At 36.5% G+C, this 25,694-nt stretch overlaps 1 protein-coding gene across 1 annotated transcript in view; it reads right to left on the reverse strand.

Annotated features, from left to right (window-relative positions):
- SLC9A2 (solute carrier family 9 member A2) overlaps nucleotides 1-25,694 on the reverse strand; it is a 108,420-nt gene that overhangs the window by 61,866 nt on the left and 20,860 nt on the right. Inside the window, 3 exon segments of the mRNA XM_020987895.2 lie at nucleotides 9,260-9,510; nucleotides 19,017-19,285; nucleotides 19,288-19,479. Of these exon segments, the coding sequence (XP_020843554.2) occupies nucleotides 9,260-9,510; nucleotides 19,017-19,285; nucleotides 19,288-19,479 (712 nt within the window).

Below are 25,694 nucleotides of genomic sequence, written 5' to 3' on the forward strand. Positions count from 1 at the left end.
GCCCCAATGAACTATATCTTTGAATAATGAAAAAATAATCAGATGCAACAGTTTAGCACCTCTCAGTAACTTCTGAAAGACATTCTATAATGAGAGAGTTACCACAGGATATGACAAGGGCAAATGTCTTATTTTTCAAAACCTGGAGGAGTCAGGGGTGGGGAATCTGCAGCCATCAGGCCACTTGTGACCCTCTAGGTCCTCAAGTGTACCCTTTGACTGAATCCAAACTTCACAAAACAAAGAGATTTGATCTGTGAAGTCTGGATTTAGTCAAAGGGCTGCACTTGAGAACCTAGAAGGCCCCATGTGACTTGGAGGCCACAGGTTCCTCACCCCTGGTGTAGAGAGCCTGTACAAATGAGCAGATGAATGAACTTGACTTTGATTCCTGCAAAACTATGAAATGTATTATTAAAAGGATATGATTAATGAACATCTAGTAAAAGAAAGAAGTAGTTACAAAGATCAGCACGGATTCATGAAGAACAGGTCAGGCTAAGTTAATCTAATTTTTTTTTTTGCCGAGATTACTAAACTCAAGGGAATGCTGTGCATGTAGTTTTCTTACATTTCAGCAAAACACGTGCTAAATATCTATCTATGCGAAAAAGATGTAAAGATATGGGCTAGATGTCAGTACATTTCAACGGACTGAATCCAATGATCTGATCTCAACTTGAAAGGAACTTTCTAATATAATTCCCTGAGAAAAGGAGGGGAGGGCTGTCTTTATTTGTCCTCATGCTATTTGACATCATTTGTCTATGTATCTATAGAATGCTTATCCTATTTGCAAATAACAGAAGATAGCAGTCAGGATCCAAAATAATCTTGAAAGGTTGTAATGTTGGGCTGAAGCTAAAATTTAATGAAATTTAATCAGGATTAACAGAGTATTAATTTGGATTCAAAAAGTCAACTTCACAAATGCAACATGAGAGAAGCTTGGCTAGATACCATTTTTTCTGAAAAAAGATGTAGTAGTTTTAGGGTACTGTACATTTCATGAGTCAACAATGTGATATGGCAGAGAAGAAATGTCCATCTGAATTAAAAGAGGCATGGTGTTTCTATATTCCACCCTGGTCAGACCTTGGGCCTTCTCTTCAGTTGTGGGTGTCATGCTTTAGAAAAGGAAATGATGAGCTACAGATTGTCCAGAGCAGGATAATCAGAAGGGCCTTGAATTCATGCCCTTTATGGATCAGTTGAAGGAATGAGAAATGTTTAACCAAGAAAAGCAAAAACTTAGTGAATTGAGATATGATAGTTGTCTTTAAATATTTATAAGTCTATCATGTGGAATAAGGACTAGATTTGTTTTGCTTGGCTCTAAAGTGAACCAGACAAATAGGACTGAAATTGCTGAAAGTTGTATGAATGTTAATAGGGTTCATGTAAGGTAAAATTTCCTAACAATTAGTGAAATGGATTGCTTCAAGAAGTAGACATCACTTGATGTCTTCAGGCAAAAACTGGATGACCATTTTTCACGTACATTGTATAGAGAATTCTTATTCTGAAATCATGTGATTCTGCGGCTCAGAGAGGCTGCCAATCACAAAGGTCACAAAGTAGTTGGGAGACCCTGAATTTCTCTGAGACTGCTCCTAAAATTCAACATTGCCATGACCACCTCCTTCAAAATCTTCAGACTACAAAGAAGATCAAACACATGCAATTCCAACAAGTTATTTTCAGAAAATTTCAAATAGCATCTTGGAAATGGATAATGCCGATCTGAACAACAGAACACTTCTTATAGGTAAAGGGTAAAGGCAATTTGGAAGATCTTGCTTCAATTTGATGAGAAGTCGATTAATCACTTGGGACTATCATTTAAAATCATTCATACGTATGACTTAGAATATAAAGGGCTTTCTTTTCAAATCTTTCAGCTAAGCAACTTCTTAGTATTGTCTTTGTAACAATGGACTTAGCAGTGTTTCAAAAAATAAAAATGGAGTCCAACTTCCAAATATATATGCATATATTTATATAAGTAAAGCACCTTTCTTGGGCTTACTTTCCTAATTCATACCCATAAGAGTTCTAGGAGTAACTGGGGTTTCTAAGTACTCTTATTCTTGACGCTCAGTTAGCTTTTGGAAAGAATATTTGCTAGCAATGTAACAAAGTCATTTGTTATAGAAATATCTTCCCAAACTGGGAGCATATTCTCCACTTGCACACACAACATCTCTAAGAAGTGGCCTTAAATTTTAAGAGCATATGTAGCCAAAAGGAACACACAGCTTCCGTAAATCATTTTCTCCCTTCATAGAGTCTTCATGAAATTTCTCTTAATTGTAGTTCTTGGTTGGGGTTTTAGGGTCAGTGCCCTTACAGCGTCCTAAAGCTGCCCTTGCTCAGCATGTCTACTTTGTACTTAGTCTTTCAGCTTGTAATGTAAATGTTGCCATCAGCTGCTGAAGCTCTGGTTACATTGCTTCAAAATCTTCTGACTTTGGGGAGTTTACAAGGTCATCATTTGTCAGTGGGGCTGGGAAGGAAAACAACCTGCTCTTTCCTCTCTAAGGGCAATTTCTTCTCAGGAATCCGTCATCACAGGATTTTCTACCTCTCTACTGGCCCTGCTAGGATAACTTCTGCTGAAATTTCTCCAACCATTAAAAGTCCCTAAAGATGTGATTAGCTTGTTTAGTCGGCCAACAACTTATTCCCTTCTTGATTCAATCAAAGATGTGCACATCTTTCAAACAGATTGTAGCCCACGAACGCTGTTTCTCAGTTAATATTTAATCACATATTATACTGATTGTATTGCATTAATTCAGGTGGAAATATAAAATATCTCTCCTTTCATAAGGATATATATTTTTGTTTTTTATTCAGGTCAATTGTGTCTGACTCTTTGTGACCCCTTATGGGGTTTTCTTAGCAAAGATACTGGAGTGGTTTGTCATTTCCTTCTCCAGCTCATTTTACAGATAAGGAAGCTGAGGCAAATAGGGTTAAGTGAGTGCCCAGGGTCACACAGCTATTAAGTGTCTGAAGCCAGATTTGAACTCACAAAGATAAGTCTTCCTGACATCAGGCCCAGTACTCTATCCACTGCACCACCTATTTGCCAAGAAAAGAGTATAAATTTAATATAAACTTAAACATTAATGCTATTTTTATTTCTGCATATTTTATCTTTTATTAAATTCCTCCTACACTTTCTTACCAGGGCACAGAAGTGATTCTCAGTTTCTGAAGACTGTGCCCACTCTATTACCTGAAAATCTGATAAGCATACCATAGATAGCTTTATCCAAACCAATGACAAGTGTTAACGATTAATAAATCCTAACCACGCTGGAAAGTCTTCAAGTACAAGCCCAGCAATAAATTGTCTTGGAAGACAGGGGCTTCCCCTTTCCACCAGAAGTCTCCAAGCAAAGGCTAGAGAGTCACTAGTCAGACATGTTATGAGGGGGTTCCCAGTAATACAGGTAACATTTAGAAAGATAGCCACTAAGTTCTCTTCCAACCTGTGATCCTGTGATTCTGTTTTTAGTCTGGAGAAAGTATGGAGAAAGAGGTTCTTCAATGGAAGTTTGGACATCAGGTAAAGGATTTATTTCCCTAGTAGTATTTTCTTCTCAGCATTGAGAGTGTTGGGTAAAATATGTAAATGTTTTAAAAACTTTGAGCAAAAGTAGTAATTTTAAGGAATTATTAATAATAATATATCACATCAGACATAGTGGGACATGTATAGTCTCTGCTACTGATGAGGCTTAGACTGGTGGACCACTTGAGTTCTAGAGTTCTGAGTTGTAGAGCTAAAGCTGATTATGTGTTTATACAAAGTCCACCACCAATATGGTGAGGCCCTGAAAGGGCAGGGCTGCTAGGCTGCCTAAGGAGGGGCAAACTAACCCAAGTCAGAAACAGGGCAGGTCAAAGCTTCCATGACAATTTACAGGAGGACCAGGGTCTTGACCGGCTACTAGGCCAGCCTAGGCAACATAGAGAAATACAGTCTCAAAAAATTCACACACACAAACACACACACACACACACACACACACATCCATACATGTCTTTATACGTATGGATATATATATATATATATGAGCATATTTTAATTTATGCATATATATGTAACATATCACAAAAAAGAATTACATGATCCTCATTTCTCCTGTAACATACGGGATGAGTGAGGGGTAGATTGCTGCAAGAAACTATCATAGACATAGATACTGGTACACTTCAAAATGAAAAATATCTTTTCACTACAATACTATGTATTGGTCTCCTTTGGGCAGTATGTATTAATTATGTTACTCAGCTGAAGAATATTTATAATGGATGAGGGTGTCAAATAATCTGATTCTGCTTCATGCTTATAGAAATGCTTATTATGCAAAGAAGAGAGAATGGGAATAACTTTCTACATTGATACTCTTAGGAATGTTAATAAGTTACATTTGTGATCTATGAAGAATCACTATTTTTTGTCTCAACCCATAAAACCTAGAGGGCATGGGTGATGGTATAATCTCTTCAAAGAGAGAAATCTTCCTACCTTGCTCAGTATGGTGATCATTCCTTGGGGGAAACTTAATTGATGTAGCTAACTGCTAGGAGAGTTTGTTTAAATGTAGTTAAGACAATTCTTCCCTAACTCTACCCAGCATTATTCTTTAGAAAGTCACGTCAAGTCTATGTGTTATGTACCTACTACATGTACACAAACATACACACACACACACACACACACACACACACACACACACATATATATATACACACACACATATATATATATATACACACATGCATACACAGAGACATGTCTATATCTACAGATCTATATCTATACCTATACATATACAGAGATGCATATGTAAAAATCATATATACACACCCACCTCGGTGTGTGTGACTTTTAGGATACTCAGCACGCATGTATATACACACATACACAAACTTCTATGATGCAACAACCTATCCTGGGATAGTCTTAATGGAGAAGGGAAGTATAGTGCAAAAAAGAAAAGGAAGTTAGTTTATCCTGGGCCTTGCCCTGTGCATTCAGCTTTTCCTCCTATATGTGTTGCCTTACCCTATTAGAATGTGAGCTCCTTCAGAGCAGGGACTGTCTGTCTTCAGCACTTAGCACCACGCTTGGCACAGAGTAAGAACTTAGTGAATACTTTTTCATTCAGCCATTCATCTCCCTTATGTGGCCTAAAGGCTATAATGAAAGCTTTCCTAAGCCTAGACAAGAGATTAAGTTTAAATTATTTTACAACATTTGAACTGTTTTTTTTAAAGGAATGAACAAGATCACCAAGAATCATTTTGAAAATAACTAATCTTGTTTTCTGTTGAAAACAGGCCTCAGATATAAGACACCACCTGGAGGAACAAATATAACTCAACTTATAATCAATAGACACCAGTTTCATAAGGGAAAAACAAGTGGCTAAGGCAAAACAGTAAGCTTTGTAAATACAAGGTGTGTACTGCTTTTGGCGTCCATGCAAAAAAAATCCATGCAATGGAATCATGCCCAGTGGTTTCCTACCTGAGACACTGATTTAACTTAAACCCAAGTTTTCTGCTTTTCAACCAAGATTTCACTGTAATGATTTCTTTCTGAATTGCATTGTTACTGAGTGAACTAAAATAGTATATGCTGTATACTGTATACCATAATTGAGTGAATCCAAACCAAAGATTATGTGCCCAGAAAAGCTTGCAAAAAAGGAGAAAAGATGGAAGGAAAGAATAATGGAAAGAAGAAAGGAAGAAGAGAAGGAAGGAAGGGAGGGAGGGAGAGAAAGAAGGAATAGAAGAAGTGCAAGGAAGAGAGGAAAGGAGGGAGGAAGGAAGGAAGTAAATAGGAATAGAGGAAAGGAGGGAGACAGAGAAAGGACAGAGGGAATGAGGGGAGTGAAAGAGAATGAAATGAAAGAAGAATAAATATATTTTCTATTTTCATTGATTTGAAAATTCCTGTTCAGGTTTTTTATAGACTCTTCTTACACTTGCTCCCTGCCTACCTTACAGAAGAAACATCAGTAAACACATTAGACACATTCTATATATCTCTAACTTCACTTCCACTAATCTTAACATTCGTTTTTAAACATCAAAAAGTATAATACAATTATAGTTATGTATATGACATTGCATGATAAATAGAGAACTGCCCTCAAAGTCAAGATGACTTGAATCTAAGTCTTGCTTCTGACACTGTGGGAGCCAGGAATGTACTTGAGCCATTTTGTACTAGCAAGACCTGATTGTTAAATTTTCAGTGTGAATATTTATACTTCAGAAATTGGCAAGTACTAAAAGTCAGAGTTTTATTTGTTTTCTTGAATGTTTAGAATTAAGAAATGATGGGGAAATGTTAATAATGCAGAGTAAAGTTAAAAGAATGTCATATCTGGGGGGACTTCCCCTCCCCCCTCCCAGAAATACATTTGTTAAACATTTACCAGCACACTTCTCCCTTCCTCCTTGTCCACTCTGGGCAAGTGATTAACTTCCCAATCCCTCAGGCAGCTATACAGAACTAAAAGTTCAGAGCAGGCTTCAAGCTGCGTGGATAGAGTCACTTCACTAGGAATTCTTAATGCCAATGACATCTTGTCCCCTTCTCTAAAAACAAATACAAAAATCTTGAAACTAAGTAAAATTTAAACTTAGAAAATGTTATTACATCTTATGTGAAGTTTGTATACATGCATTTATAATTTTACTTTTTATCACTAAACCAAGTTCCCAATTTCTAGTTTCAAACATTAATTATATGTGTGGGTATGGCTGAAAGAAAGTAAACCTCTCTGACTTATATCACAAGACAGTATCATATATACCCAGGCCTGGAAAAATACCTAGACTCTACAACAGTCCATAAAAATGCCATTCAGTTAAGGGCATGCATTTAGATGCAAATAAGTCTTTTAAACATTTAGTTTGTTAAAGCATTATCATGGGCATTCATAATAAATGCACACACAAAAATCCTTCAAACTTAGGGAAAATTTAGATTTAGGGGCCAATTTATTTTAAAGTACCTTGGACAGCAATTTTATTCATTTGAAAATAGTAGCCTTTTTTTTTTACAATACATTCTTTCACATAGTTACAAATTCCAAAAGATACCTTAAGAATATATGACAACATATGCACATAATATGCTTTTTTCTTTTTTTTTTTACTTTGTAATTAAATTCCAACATTTAAGTTTATGATATGTTTTCTTTTCCTTTTCTTTATTCTGTATTTGTGTTCTGGTGATTGAGTCTAAAATATTTTTTTTAAAAAAAGAGTATATGACAACAATTTAAGAAAACAGAAGAAGAAAAACTTGTCGTTATCTCAGCCTAATTTCTAAATTCCTCTAGACCTCATAAACCAGGAAGATCTACTCCCAGGGAGCATGTGATACAAGGTAGTAAATATCTTCCTCACTCGGTGTCCCCAGATGTCACAGAATTTCTGGGCAGTGAATAGGCCTCAATCCAACCCACCAATCTCCTCCCCTACATTTCAGCTGGATAATCTCTGGCCCCAGTTCCTTCCACTGGCTGGGAAAACTGGAAGACAAGTCATGCTGACAAGGGCATTGAAGTTTCTGTTTGGCTGCTCTAAATCTTCACACCAGTACTGCCCAGGCTGGAGTACAGTGAATACACCTTCGGCAATTCAATGTTCTCACAAAAAATCCTTAGAAAATTCAAAAGCTGGGCTGTCCTCTCTTTAGAGACACTGTAGCCACCTGATCACATGCTTTCAATGACATAGGTCAAAGAACAAGGAAGAAGCTGGAAGCTATACAAATTACATGAATAGCAGCGAGGAGGAAGAGATGGAACATTTCATTACTGGGTCAAACTGGATTAATATGTTGCTTTTTTTAGATTCATCTCTGAAACAAAAAACCACACAAAACTTTGAGCTCATTATAATGGGTCTCACTCTCATTTGTGTGGTGCATTTGAGCTTTTTAACCACAGTATCAAAATGTAACAATTAAGTCACATTCCAATACTGATAGTACAGAAGTGGCAAGAGGAAAGAATAGCAGTAAAAAAAATTTCTTTAGGCAAAATATGACAGAAAAGGAGTCCTTATAACAAATGTTGGCAGGAAACTTAACCAAACAATCAAAGTTATATCTACACTGGCCAAGTCTTTCTTGCTTTTCATGAGAGATTAGTCATCATTTGAGATACACAATTTGTGATTATAAAGTATTGAACCGGCATTATAACCACCAGAACCTATATATCTATGAGAGTATAGTGCTCCAAAGTAGTCACCTTGGAGTCTTGACACTTATTCTAAAGGTATTGATGTGTTCCACAACATTTTAGCAATTCCTTTTAAAGAAAAAAAAATGTTTTCAGGAGCAATTTATGAGCGAGAAAAGAAAATCAGTCTTGTTATTTTATACTCACACAAAAAGTTACTTATTTAACAAACAAACAAAAAAATCCCTCAGCATGATCACCCACCTCATTTAACAGACTTGGATCCAAATGACTATTGTTTTTCTGTTCCTTCCAACACCCACCCCATCCCCATCTATCCCCCATCTACAAATGAAGATTTGACCTATTAAAAATATTTAGAAATTGTGCCACAGCCTTTAATGGAAATTCTAGAAGTTCCAAAGTTATTTAAATAATGGGAGCATCATTAGAATAAAAGTAGTGCTTTTCATGGCTACTCCTTGAAGAGATGACTTATTTTAGTATAGATGTTCTGGTTTATTTATCTAAAAATTATAATATTGTCCTATAGTCCCACTTCATGTATACCCAAGGAAATTACCTTTATGCTGTTTTTCACTATGGAACTTTGGAATTTTATATTTTAGTTTAGCTAAGCATGTAAGTTTTTTTACTTATTTGTCACAAAAAGGGAAGATCAGAGAAGCTACTGAAATTGTTAAATGCTCTTAAAAGTTGTTCTAAAGGTGCAGGTAGGTGGCACAATGGATAGAGCACCCAAAGGTGCTGGAGTCAGGAGGACCTAAGGTCAAAACCATTCTCACACCAGACACTTGACACTTACTAGCTGTGTGACCCTGGGCAAGTCACTTAACCTCAATTGCCTTGTCTCCCCCCCACCTCCAAAACAAAAGTTGTCCTAAAAACAAATTTATTTCAATTGCGTGACCTTTTTTTAAATTTCACTTAAAATATATCAATTGTATGAAATTTAGTCTGTATTGTTTCATTCCCCCAATTATCAGGGTCTTTTTCCCCCCAGTACTTACGCCATGATGCCTGAGAGGTGAAACATTTCTGCTGTGATGTATGATAAGTAGCTGTATAGGAAGACAAAGAGTGGCTCAATCACTCGGATATTGTGCGTGAAACGGGTGGTAAATGCTGCTATAAAGCCCAGCAAGATTCCAATCACTATCCCCCCGATTCCAACCACAAAGAAGTTAGCGATTCCAGCAAACACATCAATGGTCTCAATTGTTTTCATCTGGCAAAAAGACTTAAACAAATTGTACAGCACCTGTGGAAGACAGAAATTGCATCAGTTATTACCAATGGTCCTTTCTAATTTCTCCATTATTTCTCTAAGTTCAGGAGAGAACCTTACCTTGGCCTTCCAATGAGAAACTCTCTCTTGTATTGTTCCTTGTTATTTCATACCTTTAAGTCTTCAATTAAAGTTCAAACTCCCCAAGGGTAAAATCATGCTATATTTCTCCTTTAACCCCACAGAGTCCAAATACAATGGGAATGGGATAGTGGTATAAAGTTTTAAGAAGCGACTAGCAGCATGGAATTGATCAAAGTAAGTCTGTATCCCTTTTCCAGTTTTTTCTAGCACTTTATATCATCTAATTATTTAAAGGTGTGCTTAATTTTCAATATGGTCCCTTTTCATTTTCAAAATGGTAACACTGAGTCATAGAGGTTTTATTTTGGGCCAATGGATCACAGGATACATTTTGATCATTCTCACTGTTGGTGTGGATACCACTGCAAAGTTGGAAATGAACATCTTAGCTAGACAAATTACTCTTGTGACCATGAAATGTTTCCTCATCAACAAGGAAGTTTTCCATAACATCTCATCTGATTTACCTTGAAACTCTCCCTAATGATCAGCACAAGATAAAATTATTTCAGTTTCAACTGGCCAAAATCCCAGAGTTGGTTACCAAAGACTCTTTGACCTTATCTCAAATTCTATGCTTAAAATGGTGTCTTGTGGTTGCAATTACTTATATATTGCATTACTGTATATCAAAGGGAAAGCTGGGTGACAGATTTCTCTCAGGTCATGCATGAGTAACCTAAATTTGATAATGATATTTTAGCAAGATTAAAAGCTATGAGATGTATCTATATTCTAAGTTCTGGGTGAATTTAGGAGTTCGGAGTTATCTAATAACAAAATATGGCTAATTTTCTTAACAGGAACTAATACAAGTTTAGATCATTTTATTTCATTTTTAGTAGAACAATTTAAGGTTCACACTGAAGATTTAAGGAAGAAAAATAATTTGGAAGTGTTACTAATTACTTCCCAATTTCATAAGATTACATTTCATTATAGGGCCACTGGGAATGACTGGAGTCTAAGGATACTTTATCAGACTCCTCTCAACTGGCAACCTTTCCTCAATGAATCCAAGTTAGAAGAGCAAGAGAATGTGAGGTCTGACTGAAAAAGAGGATAAAACATTAAAGTGACCACACAAAAAACCAGCTTTGTCATGAGACAGAAACATGTGCCAGAGGGGTTCATGTAAATGATTGATTTCATATAAGTGTTTTGAGTCTAGAATACCGTAAAACCATAGTATTTCTCAGAAACTGCAAACTCCTTGAAAGCAGAGATTGGTTTTTTGTTTTGGTTTTTACCCTTCTTTGTATCTTTAGCACTTAGCATAGTGCCTGGCACATAGTAAGTGATCAATAAATGCCTGTACGCTGATAACTGAGGAACTAAGAAATATTTTCCTACTAAGAAAAAAACAGAAAACTTTTTCCTGTGATTGAAAAGTTAAAAAAAAAAAGGTAGAGAGAATTTTCATCAAACAATTTCCTAGGCCACAAAAAATATTTTTCCCCTAAAATACCATGGAAGAAAGAGATGTTTACATGTACTCTGAACACCTGGAGTCAAGGGCTCAGACCCTGGTTCTTGAACGGTCTAGTCATTCTAGGCATCAACTTGGCCTTTATGTCCCTCTAGGGAATAATCTATTGGGCTGTAGTTGTGTTCCCTTAGTCCCAGTTCCTTACTCCAAAGACCCTTTGCTTTCTTTCTTTCTTTTTTTTTTTGCTGTCTTTAATAATATTTTATTGTTTTTCCAATTACATTTAAAAACAATTTTAAACATTCTTTTCTTTTTCATTTTGAATTCTAAATTGTCTCCTTCTTTCTCTCCTTCCTCTCTCCCCTCCCTGAGGCACCAAGCAATTTGATATAGGTTATACATGTGCACAGAAAACATAGTTCCATATTAGTCATGTGGAGAAAGAAAACATAGACTCGCCTCTCACAAAAAACACAAAAAAGTTTAAAAAAAATAGTATGCTTAGATCTGCATTCAGACTTCATCAGTTCTTTCTCTGAAGGTGGATAGCATTTTTCATCACAAGTCCTTTGGAATTGTCTTGGACAAAGATCCTTCTCTTTCATAAGGACAGGAAAAATAAGATTCAATTAAGAGATAATACCAAAAGACAGACAAAAAGGTATATAGATAAGACTATACCTATGTTTTACCTAATGTCAGATGTTATCAAAGGGCTTTTCTCTTTTAGTTAAATAGGAAACATTTTTTTCCCAAACCATTCCTCTAAAATCCAATAAAGCTGTAAGTCAATGGAGTTATAATTAAGTCTTTAGCTATTTTCTGCCTGGTCTTTTATATCTCTCCAGCACTGGCAAGATGCCTCTTCCAACTTTCATGTGCTGCATACCAATGAAGACATGAGTGAGTATAAGAATTTTTCACCTGATTTATTTATTCATTCTAGAGTTAGTAACTCAACACAGGAAATTCCTTTTCTCTGACCTTTCCCCTGCTTCCTATTGTACTTTCCTAGTGAACAAATGGCCTGGATTAACTTTTTCAAGAATGATGATGTCATCACCCAGTCAAGTGAAGCAAAATTATACCCGTAAACTACCCTCTGGGAGTAAAATCTCACCTAAGGAAGTTGAATTTGCCCCCATTTACTAAATGGCAGTTAATAAGTTATTTCTTTTTACATCTGGAAGTCAAATAATATATCAAATGCCATTACATGGTATAAATTAAAAACCTGAATTTTATTTATTGGTAGAGAAAGTAAGCATGCTTGGAAAAATGGCCTAGTGGATAGGGGAGCCAAAAGAAATGGAAAAATGGGGAATAGAAAAACATAATAGAGAATGTGAATGTTCATGAAAAATATAAATTCTCTGAATTCTTTGGAAATCTAAATATGAGATAGTTAAGTGTAGATAACATACAACACCCTATATAATAATATAACCATACTTTGCTTCTCTCTAGGTTTTTGTGACACTGTTTCTCTCTCTCTCTCTCTCTCTCTCTCTCTCTCTCTCTCTCTCTCTCTCTCTCTCTCTCTCTTTCTGTCTCTCACATCTCATCTCATCTCCTCCTACCTATCTGAACACTTTTTCTCAGTCTCCTTTGCTGGATCATCATCTAGGTCGTGTCTCCTCTATTCTTTTCTTCTCCCTCTCTACTATTTCATTTAGTAATCTCATCATTTCCCATAGATTCAGCTATCATTTCTTTGATAATGATTCTCAAGTCTACTTATTCAGCCCCAACCTCTCTGGTGACCTTCAATCTCACATCTCCAACTGCCTATTGGACACTTTGAACTGGATGTCCTGTAAACATCTCAAACTCAACATGTCACAATATCTTCCCCTCCAAACCCTATCCCCATCCAACTTCTCTATTACTGTTGGGGACATCACCATTTCCTCTGTCCCCTAGATTGCAACCTAGATATCATGCTCAACTATTTATTCTCTCTCACCTCCCATATCCAATCTGTTGCCAAGGCCTGTCAATTTTTACCTTCATAGCATCTCTCATTCAGGCTTCCTTCTCTGTTCTGATATTTCTATCAACCACCCTGGTTCAGGACTTCATCATTTCATATCTGGACTATATAATAAAGGGCTGATTGGTCTGCCTGACTGAAGTCTCTTCCCATTTTAGTCCATCCTTCATTCAGGCACCAAAATGATTTTCCCAAAGCACAGGTCTAATCATGTCATCTGCCTACTCAGGAAAGTCCAGTGGCTTCATATCACCTCCAGGATAAAATATAAAATCCTATGTTTGTCATACCTGTCCCCCCCATCTTTCTAGTCTTCTCACATCTCATATCCCATCACATTCTCCTTGATCCATTGACAATAGTTTCCTTACTGTTCTTCAAATCAGACATTCCATCTCCCATTTCCCAATTCCTGACCTTTTCACATGCTAACCCCATGTATAGAGTTCTTTCCATCATCACCTCTGCCTCCTGAGTACCCTAACTTCCTTCAAGTCCCAGCAAAGATCCCACCTTCAATAGGAAGCCTTTCCAAATTTCTGTTAATTCTAGTGTCTTCCCTCAATTAATTAATTCCTTTTACATAGTTACTTACACACTGTGTCTTGCACATAAACTGTGAGCTCCTTGAGACTAGGAACTCTCTTTGCCTTTCTTTTTATCCCCACTACTCTGCACAGCGTCTTGCACAGAATTGGTACTTAAATGTTTACTGACTGACTGGCTATTGAATTTTACATACCTAGAATAGCATGTGCCTCAACATATTCCTTTTGAGTCAATAGTGGATAAACTACTGATCTCTACATTTTCTCATTTTCTCATTATCATCAAGAGATTTATGTATAAGCAAATAATTCTTCTCTTAAAAAAAAATTTCAACTCTAACTCTGTTATATCCAAATGACTTGCAATTTCTTTAATAAGGCTCATTTACAGAAAGCCTTAAATATGCCCCATAACAAGAATGGAATAATTAATCCAAAAATATTTCATAAAATATATCCATTAATACTGCTTGATAGCCCCTATCTAGTCAACAAGAGATCTCTCAGGCTGTATTTCCATGATTCCAAATATCTGGACAAGTCAGTCAAAAAAAATTTAGACAATTCAGTGAAAAATAAGTCAGTCAAGCCAATTATTTGGTGTTAGGCAGACACAATATTCATTTGCTGAAGTGAATTTTCAACTGAATTGACTGATATTTTGGCATTGTATAGCCAGAACCAAAGGATTTCTTGGTGTATCCTTTCCCTCACAGAATGCATGTCTCTTTCATTTGCAGCTACTGCACCATACTTCTGACCTATACCCACTGGCCATGTGACAAGTGCATCCACATCTAAAGAATAACTACCCTCCTTTTTGTTTGGGCTGGATAGTTCTTCCTTCTTTTTCTGTCCTTGTTCCTCCTTTCAGACTTGGAATGGCAGTTCCTTGGCTTGGCCCACTGCCCCAGCCTGTGTCAGCACTCTCTCTTTTTCCACAATCATTTTTTTCCCTGATGGTTCTATGCCGAAACACACCTCACTGCCCTGCATGTGCCTCTGGATCTTATTACCAAAGTATAGGTCTGTAATGAGCCTCCCCAACCTCTCCACACATGAAATATAATTTTACCAAAGGTTCTTTTATGTATCTGTAGGACTAACATGGTGTGGGTCCACAGTGGGGAGGCATAAGCATTTCTGTCTTCCTGTTAACTATGATTTTCTCCAACTGATTCAGTTCCTCTAAATCCCAATTCTTTAAAAATGAATATTTTTAAACTGTAGGTCCCCCATATGGAGTCATGACCCCACAGTTTAAGAAGCACTGAAGGAGTCATGGGTAGAAAAAGTTTAAGAAGCCCGGGAATAAATTACTGAACCACAGAATTAATTTAAAAGGGAGGGGCAGAGTAGTATGGAGGCATGACATCTAATTCTAAATTTGACATTAATGGTTTAACCTGACTTCCCAACACCTATAAACTTCCCTACACAGTAACATCAGGTACAGAGTAGACAGCTATTACTTCTCTTTAATTTATCTCCTTTTTCAGTATTCAGTAGTACTCTTCTAGGAATCCTAGCCTTACAATATGAGACCCATGAAGATTCATATGCCATTCTATTCCTTCATGATGACTTTTGGGTGAATTTATATATTCTTCTGTGCTTTGTCAAGGGCAGCTAGGTGGCACAGGGAATAAAGTTCTGGGGCCTAGAGTTAGGAAGACATGACTTCAAATCCAGCCTCAGACAATTACAAGCTGTGTGACCCTAGGCAAGACCTTTAACCCTGTTTGCCTCAGTTTCCTTATCTGTAAAATGAGCTAGAGAAGGAAATGGCAAACCACTTTAGTCTCTTTGCAAAGAAAACCTCAAACAGGGTAACCAAGAATTGGACACAACTGAATAACAATAACAACAAAGTGCTTTGTCAAGGAAAAAATGTGCACAAATTCATATGCAAGTCAGCATGAAGGAACTTGATTCTTCTGGGAATCTGAATGGAGTGTAAAACATTTCCAGTTAAAATACAATCCCGTTAAGTTATTAACAAATCAATGTTAACAAATAGTTTATTAAAGAACTAGGATTTATGGCTTATGGAGTAATTTATTTGTAATAAAGTTTCCAACTACAGAGAATAGATTTTCTTTGTCAATAAAATATTTACTAATTGGATTAAGTGACATGATTAAAGAAAATATTTGATTTTAAAGCAACTTAGATGTCATCTAGTCCAATCTCCTCATTTAACAGATGAGGAAACTGAGCCCCAGGGTCACAATGATTTATCCAAGGTCACAAAAGTTGTGAAGAATCAGAGGTAAGATTTGAACCCAGGTGATACACATTCCAGAGGGCTGCCACTAGACTGAGTTATAAACATGCTAATATGGGTTAGGTTATTTCCATCACCTCAGTTCTTTCTTCTTTAATATTTTACCTCCTTTTATTATACCTTCTTCCATTTCAATAGAATGAAATTGAGTAGATTAGGGACAGGGCCAGGATGGTGGAGTAAAAGCAGTGACTTGCTTGAGCTCTTCCCCAAACCCTTCCAAATACCTGTAAAAAAATGGCTCTAAACAAATTCTAGAGCAGCAGAACCCACAAAAAGACAGAGTGAAACAAATTTCCAGCCCAAGACAACCTGGAAGATTCACAGAAAACTTCTCTTGCACAGGGCTGGGAGAGCAGTGCAGTTCAGCATGGGCCACACACCTGGGCCTCAGAAAACCTGGAGCAGGCCTCAGGAGACTGAATCATGGGCAGCTATGATGGTTTCCAGACTTCTCAACCCACAACTTAGAAGTTCAATAGGAAAGGCCTTTCAGACTGTGGTGAGAGAGGAGCTTGGTTCGGCCCCAGTACCAGTGCAGCCCCAGGGCAGCAGCTGCTTCCAGAGCTCTCAGCCCACAGACTGAGGGGGGGATCAAGTGGCTGATCAGAAGGGGATTGCAAGGATCTCTTTGCTGACACTAAGGCAGGATTCTCTTACTTTGCCTGTTCTTGGGTCTGGGTCAAAGTTCTACGTGGCGGTCCTGGGGTGAGGAGGAGTGCTGGAATGGTGGAGCTTGTTAGTTCCCTAGAAGTATCTCTGAAAACAGCTGCCCAAAATCCCCAAAGCTTAGGACAGTACATTCTCCAGACCCCTACCTTAACAAAGAGTTTAAAACTCAAGTAATTGGCTGGCAACATGAGCAAACAGAGCAAAAGAAGTCAGACCACAGAATCTTACTTTGGTGACAAAGAAGATCAAAACATACAACCAGAAGAAGACAACAAAGTCAAAGCTCCTACATCCAAAGCCTCCAAAAGTCTCAGGCCATGGAAGAGCTCAAAAAGAATTTTGAGAAGCAAGTAAAAGAAGTAGAAGAAAAACTGGGAAGAGAAATGAAAGTGATGCAAGAAAATCATGAAAAAGAAGTCAACAGCTTGCTAAAGGAGACCCAAAAAAATACTGAAGAAAATAATGGACTAATCCAAATGGCAAAAGAGGTCCAAAAAGCCAATGAGGAGAATGCCTTAAAAAGCAGAATTGGCCAAATGGAAAAGGAAGTCTAAAAGCTCACTGAAGAAAATACTCCCTTAAAAATTAGAATGGAGCAAAGGGAAGTTAATGACTTTATGAGAAATCAAGAAATTGTGAAACAAAACCAAAAGTATGAAAAAATAGAAGACAATGTGAAATATCTCCATATTTTAATGGATGGACCTCCTGAGTCTCGCCTTGGTCTAGGCATGTAGAAGAGTGGCTCAGAAATGCTGAAGAAGACCAATCACTTTATAGGGAGGGAACTGGGACTCGCTCAGATACCACAGATTAATTTTTCAAAACTAAGGACATAAGCAAGGACACTCTAACTGGCAAGATCATTTGGAAAATGAAAGTTTCTAGCACGCAAGGTTCCCTGCAGATTCCAAAGAAAGGAGAGGACACCCTAGCAGAAGAAGGGGATGTACTAAGGTGGAGACACAACCAGTTGCTGGGCCAGAAAAACTGTGTTTTTTCCCCCCATGCTACAACATTAGTTTCCTTGCTTGGGAAATGTAAATAAAAATAACTGAAATATCAATTTCACAGGGTTGTGGAAGACTTGAAAGAGACAATATACAGCAACTAACACTTTGCCAACCTCTGAGTGCTATGTAAAGATTAATTATTACTCTTATAAACCCATAGAAAAATTAATTTTATTTTTTATTTGAATTTTTTATTCTGAACTTAACAAACATCAGATAAAATCAGCAATTCCATATGCAAAATAGAAAAGTAAAAGGATTGTACATGAAATCATGAATCTCTGTTTCATCAGGCTTGTTTTCTTTTTAAATATGTAATAAATTCAACATGTAACTTTCAAAAAAAAGAAACTGAGTAGATTAATAAAGAAATGGAAACAGTTCTTTATAGATGAAAGTATAGAGTCAACTTTGGAGTATCTGAACTAATGATGGGAAATAATGAATAATAAATAATCATAAATAATCCAAAAGATGTGGATACTTAGTTTAACCCGGGAGGGGTGGGGAACCTGCAGCCTTCAAAATTTGGACTCAGTCAAAGGGCCACACTTGAGGACCTAGAGGACCACATGTGGCCTTGGGGCCACAGGTTCCCACCCTGAGTCCTAGAGGGAACGTTTTCTTTTTTTTTTCTTTTTTTTTTTTTTTTTGCAACAAATGATCTGCCTAATTAATGACAGCTTTAAAGCTCTTTAGCTGGTGGGGAGTCTAATAAGCTTCTTTGCAACAGTGCCTGAATGTGGCAGCAGGATGTAGTTGGGGGGGGGGTGAGCAAGAAACTCCTTTGTCCTCTCTCTCCCTACTGCCCTCCTAGGGTTTCAGGCTGGGGCTCCAAACTTTCAGTGCTGATGGTGGATGAACTCCATTGCCCCCAAAGCAAGTTCTATCCCATAAATTAATTTTCATTCTAGACAACACATCCGCTGATTTTAAAAAAGATACATATCTACTGAATCACAGAAGAAAGCCAGGTTGAAATAATAAATCTACATTAAAATCATTAATAAAATAAAAATGAATCCTCATTAACAAAATTCTCCATTAATTCTCCATTAGCAGTTCGAAATGACACTTCCAAAAAGGCTTATTTATTATTAGGCATTATTTACCCATTTTCTGAGTTGTATAATGTCATTGTATCATATGTACATAGCACAAGCTCTGATCAATAATTTGGGTACCTGATAAATCCCTTGAATTATGATCAAAGAGTATTATTTTGGAAATAACTCAGCATGGTAAATCATTAAAGATTCATACATTAGCATCACTTGGAAGTCTCCTCTGACATTAAAAATCAGCTTATATGGTTCAGGCTTCGAATGTAGCACAACTGTGCTGGAGGCATCTTCTTAGCATTTCCAGATAGGAATCTGGATGCAAAAGAAGAGGGAAGCAGGGCTTGTGATCACTTGATAGCGAGAATGCAATTTAGAAAAAAATAACTTACCACTGTCACAGCATCATTCAACAGTGACTCTCCAAATACCAGGATGTAAAGTTGTTCATTGACATGAATGTTCTCAAAGACTGCAAGCACCGCCACGGGATCCACAGCTGAAATCAAGCTGCCAAAAAGCAGGCTTTGTAGCAAAGTGATGTCAGTCAAGCCAAATGCTTCAATCTGGCAGATGCCAAACAGAGAGATCCCAATGCCAATAGAATTCCAAAGGGTCCCTACCACAGCATACCAGAATATGGTGCCGATGTTCTCAAAGAAGGACGGGTTGGCATAAAATATCCTGCATCAAGAACTATGGGTGGAAGGAGATATAAGAAAAATACATCTGTCTTCATCGCAGGTGGAGACTTTTCATCTACTCCAAATATAATCCCACCTAATAGAAGTCCAACCATGATAAGAAGGCAGCTTTCAGGCACTATGGTAGGCAACTTGTGATAGAGGTGAAAGCCTGCGAGAAAAAATAATAACAAAAAATTATTTGTGGTTATCTAAACATTATTCTCATGAAGAGCCCTAACTTGTCTTTTTAAAAAAAAAGTTTTCAAAATCAGCAAAATAGTATATTCAAAGCTTTTTCAATGCATGATATTAAGCAGAATTCCACTCCCCCTCTCCTTATTGAGTACATTCATGCTGAGTTAAAATTAGAAGGTAGAATTTTATAGTTAAATCATTACATAGTTTGGGTTTTGTTCTTTAGCACACAATTCTCATTAAGAACTGTATAAATATTGGACTGGGAGAACTGGATAAAATTCTGATATTCATCCTAGTTTTATACATACTTGATTTTTTTCATTTAATAATCTTAAAATGAAATAATGTTCAGCATATTTTTAATGAGACACACTCCAAAAAGCAAAGTCTATTCGCTATAGAGAAAACTTGTAAGAGTGGGCAGAATGTGGTACTTGAAGTCAGGAGTAAGTTCAAAATCTGCCTAACTGCTTGAACATGAACAAGTCACTTATCTTTTCTGAGGCTTATTTTTCTCATCTATGAAATGAAGACAATAATACCTGTTATACCTACCTCATAGAGTTGTTAAGAGATTAACCTTAAAATAGTATATGAATGTCCTTTATTATTATTCAGAATCTGTCACATAAAACACAGAAACTCAAATATGATCTATTACAATGTAAGAATCAAGGATTTGGAAGAGCTTATATTATGATCTCAGAAATCTCAGATATGTGATTTTATTTTTCTTATGTTCTGAAGCTCTGCCCTTAATATATTGTGAACTATAATAACTGATGATATTATGTGTGGTTGAAACAGTCTGAAGAACTGAAAAGGAAATTAGCATTTTTAAATAAGACTTTTGAGACCAGCATTTATTCTCTTAAAAAAAAACAAAAAGCTCTGTATGAAGTTATAATAGGTAGTATATAAAGATCATCAATTGCTCCAGCTGCTCAGTGCTTATGGCCTTCTGTCTAATGACTTCACTGACCAACAGAGAAGGAAAATAAATCCATTAACAACCAGGCCTCAATGGGCTTTCAGGATATTGAACTAAGTGATGCCATTTACCCACAGCTATCATTATGTAATTGAGATGAAGAGGATAATAGCAGACCTCAATTCTCCCCAGGGCTGCTGTCAAGGATAAAATAAGAAAACCACCTTTGCTGGAGTGTAATATGGAGCAAGGCTCAAAAATGCAACTCCAGGGTTTCCCATTGTCTAAGCTGAAGGCCTATTTAACTGCTGAGATCGGCTGAGACACCATCCCTCTAAGACACAGAGGCAAATGGGAAGGCAACAAAGAAAAGAAACCTATAGTAGCAAGCACATTGCCTGGCTATATCCAGATCATGGCTCTTCTACTGTGGCCTTCATCTCTACCTTCTCTGCTTCTGGAACCAACTTGGGCTCTAATGGGGATGAAAATGGGGGAGAAAATCCAAGTAGAATCCAAGATTTCATTTCACTTCCCTGACTTCTCCAATGTATACCTTCCAGCCCCTTTCTAGTACCTCTTTATGTCTTGTCTTCTGCCTAGAATGTAAACTCCCTAAAGGAAAGGAATACTTTGTTTGCTTTTATTTATATTCTTAGTATTTATCACAGTGCCTGGCATATCATATGGTGTGCCCACATGACCTGTGGTAGAACATTCTGGGCTTGTATTGGTGTGATCAGCCACAGTCGGACACAGTTTACCTTGACCCCAATATAATGATATCATTTTGGTCCTCTTCAATAACAAAGGACAACAGCCAACAAATTCATCCATCCATCTATCTATCCATCCATCTATCATATCCATCAATTTATCTATCTATCCATCTATCTATCTAGGCAAAACCATATATTTCACCTTCACTTCTACTTTCTGTGTCTTTTTCCTCCCTTTTTAGTGCACCCCAAATCTAGAGACCTATTGTTTCTAAAGTGCCTCTCCTTCTAGGGCAGAAAAACCTTAATAAAGTAATTCACACTAAGGCATTAGTAGTTTTAATGCAGTAACCTCTTCCCACAATGAATATATATTTTTAAGGGTCACCATAAAGAGAAAAAGTATTGTGAAAAGCAAATCTCTAACAACAGAAATCCAGAAACTACGACATCTATATGAAGGTAAGTATAGTCTCTTTTATATCACACTATACAGACCAAATGGCCTACCATCTCTAGATGTTCATAAAGTTGGTACTGGTCACATTGTCTTGAGAAGAGAAATTAACCAAAGAGAAAAATCCCAGAAATACAGAACAGGGAGTACAAGAAACTGGAAGTAGACTGTGTGATTAATTGGTTCAGATAAAGGGAATCTAGCAAGCATAGTCAGAAAAGATGATGATTAGGTATTACAGGAATAAAATTGGTAATAGCATGAACAAGAAAAAGAAAGACTATTGAAAGCGGGTAAATATTTATTTAATGGTATAAAGTCACAGCAGTTCTCTGGCAATTATTCCTATCCATTTTTTTAAGTGGGTTCTTCTTTCATCATTTACAAATGCTTTGATCATTCAGTTTAAGGCTCTAATAACTGAATTTTTAAAAAATGAAATACTAAAATGAATGAATGCATTGGCCATGATGCTCCACAGTTAATAAAGGATTAAATAACTTTGACTCATTCATGGGTAGCACAGGCAAGCACAATTTTTTTGAGATTTGGTGGCTCAAAACACAACAAAACAAAAATTCATAATGTATTTAAATTTCATTGGCTTACCTAATAGAAGAAATGAATTGGACCCCCCCCCAAAAAAAAGGTTTATATGAGCAAAGGGAAACTAAGTTTGCATGGAATACCACTATTCTTCCTGATAACTTTTTTTTTGTCCAGATTCAAAGTAGAGCACTGATTGCAATAGTTTTTGAAGTTATTTATAGGAATTCTTTTCAAGCCATATCCTCTCTAAGTCTTGGCTAGTATTTGTCCTCAAGTACCAGAGAATAATGGGATTTAGAATTAAGAGGGACCTTAGAGATTATCTGGTTCTAGTCTAACCTTTCACTAACAGATAAAGAAACTGAGGTGCACAGAGGTTGAAAGACTTGCCCAAGGTGACATTACTAACCTTTTTATATCATTTACAACGCAGTATATTTTCTTTGTTCAGGTGCTCATTACTTTACATTTCTGGCTCACTTCTAGTTAGAGTATCCTGGGCACTGAGCCCTGTTTCATTCAATTTTTATTATGGGGACATAAAACTCTGTGAATATGAGTGCTTTACAAATGATTTACTGTCCTACTTTCTTTGCAGCAGAAACTCATTAAGCTGGAAAAGAGACAGGACTATGTGTCTTTTTACCTACTCAGAGGAGGAACTATCCTCTCTTGTAACTGAATCATGTTAAAATTTCTTGTCCGTAAGTTGTAAGTGTTTATGGTAACACAGCATTCATCAGATTTTTAGAACATGCTTATTGAAAATCATTTGAGCCTGATGTTTGAGCACTTGGTTTTAATTTTATTGTTACCTTCCTGTCTCATATCTCAGGCTGTAGTGGACTTTCTGAGCCTGGAGATAAAGGATTATTTGTTGTAGTTCAACCCTTTCAGACTATTCATTGTCCCATTTTGGGGATTTCTTGGCAAAGATACTGGAGTGGTTTGCTATTTCCTGCTCCAACTGAGGAAACTGAGGCAAACAGGGTCAAGTGACTTGCTCAGCTAGTTTGAGGCAGGATTTGAACTCAGGTCTTCCTGACTCCAGGCCTGATGCTCTACCTTTTGTGCCACTTAGCTGCCCCAAAGGATCATAGGACAGATTTAGACCTAGAAGGGCCCTTATAAGTCATTGAGTTCAACTCTCTCATTTTACAAATGAGGGAACTGATACCAAGAAAGAGTAAGTGACTTGCCCAAGGTTTCACAGACAGGAGGAATTCACACCCTGTTTCTTTAACTCCAAATCCAGGAGTTTTCTAGCTACCTTACACTGCCTCCATAATGCTTTCCACAATATTTCCAGATGTTGGGTATCATCAGTGGAAATTTTATTTTCTTTCAGCTTACTGGTCATTTAGCAATCATCTATTAAGCACCTGTTATGCACCAGGCATGTGCTGGATGCCTATAATTATTAAAATCAGACGTTTGTGTTCATTTGCTTTTCTTCTAAAGAAATTCAAAGTGCTTTTGTAGCTCCCTAATTTCCTATATAACATTGAGGCAGAGGGTGAAGACATCATTTCACAGCAACGTAGTTACAAGAATTGCCCAGAGTTCCATTATTTCAATGTATTCAAAGGCACTCATTAAGAGTGCTGGCACTGGAGATACCCAAAATAAAGGGAAACAGTCCCTGTCCTCAAGGAGCTTACATTTTAATGGGAAGACAATATGCTCATATAGAGGTATATATAGAACATATATAAAGTAGAAACAATGCAATTTCTGGAGAAAGGCATTACCAGTTTTCTTCAGAAGACAGCACTTGAGCTAAGTCTTCTATGGTAGATGTTGGCTGTGGACTCAATTTTCAGAATACTAAAAACACAGAGCTTTCAATCTCATTAATCCCTAAAGAATGTATCCCCATTTCTTTTTCCTGCTTTTATCTGAATCCATCAATCAACCAACAAGCAGTGACTGAGAGTCTGCTACCTATCAGAACCCATGCCAGGTGTGGGGAATACAGGGACAGAAGACAACCAGTCCTTGCCCTCAAGGATTTGGCATTCTATGAAGGAGACATGTACGTATAAAAATACATTAGTATATATTATATGTTATGATATATTAATATATTACAGTGATACATCATATATCAATATATTGCATATAGCACAACATACAACCTGTCATCATATGTGTCATATATAATGACATTATATTACAATATAACCTACAATATATCATGTCATGTTGTCATGTGTAATGTGACATATAATATATTATAAGCTATATTCATATATCATATCATGTTAGCATATTATGAATCATAATAGTATATTAATATCATATGGAATATATATAATCTAGAATATGATGCATTGTATATCATCTTATATATTACGTTACATAATGTAGAATATAGCATATATTTTCTATATTATGTAATATAATAATATATGTTATCTAATAATATATTAAGAAAAAATGTAAAAAATATTGCTAAAAATAAAAATATGATAAATTGGGGGGTGGGGCTTTAGCAGCTGGGGAGACAAAAAAGACTACTTGTAGAAGGTAGAGATGGAACAGATTTGAAGGAGCCAAGAGATTCTAAGAGGTGGAGGTACATTCCAAGGAAGAAAAGCTATGCAAAGGATCAGAAGTGATGGATGGATGGTGTGTCATGTGTAGGGAACAGCAAGAAACTCATCTTTTGGGGGCTTTAGAGTACAGGGAGCTAAGTAATGCATAAATAAGTTGGAAAGGTAGATTGGGGCTATGTTGTGGTGGACCATAAAATTCTAACACAGGAATTTATTTTCACTTTCTGTGAATGGTGCTAAAAAGCTGCTGCACTCCTAATTACTGTTGACCTGACTGCCAAACAGTATGTCGTCATTAATATTGAGCATAGAGCCAGGCACAAATTAAGAAGTTAAGTTAAAGGATATGCAATTTTTTAGTAAATTTGGAATAATCTAGGCATCCAGTTCAAATAATTCAAGTGAAATAAGAAAGATCATTGAAAAGGGAACTGTGAATTTGATACATATAGTTCGGTTTTTAAGAAACATATGTACATATACATATGTGTGTGTATGTGTGTAGTACTATATATTCTATATATAGTGTGTGCTGCTATATAATCCTTTAAAATATGTAACACTAATTTTAACAAATTAATAACAAATTGCTCTATTTGTATCCCCTTTTGCACTTTTTTCTGTGTATATTTTCAAAATTTGATGATATTCATTTTTTTTTGTCTTCATGGGTAAGACTGTGTATCCAACACTGATTTAATGTTTGCTTGTCATACTAAATGAGTAGTCAGAGTACCAGGATTAAGGTAGGAATTATTGACAAGGTCTGAGTCAGTTGTTATCCTGCACCTGATAAAATGAATCACTGTACAATGGAAACAGAGGTTTTGAAACCCTCTTAAACTTTTCCTTAAACTTTAAGCAAATGGTCCTTTTTACTAAAATCATAGAAAATCATAACAAATTCAATCTTTTCTGATAGAGGTAATTTTGCAGGTGGTTTAAAAGGAGACCAGAGAATAAAAATGAATT

The sequence above is a fragment of the Phascolarctos cinereus genome, unplaced genomic scaffold (genome assembly GCF_003287225.1).
Source record: "Phascolarctos cinereus isolate Bilbo 61053 unplaced genomic scaffold, phaCin_HiC Scaffold_7;HRSCAF=346, whole genome shotgun sequence".
NCBI lineage: Eukaryota > Metazoa > Chordata > Mammalia > Diprotodontia > Phascolarctidae > Phascolarctos > Phascolarctos cinereus.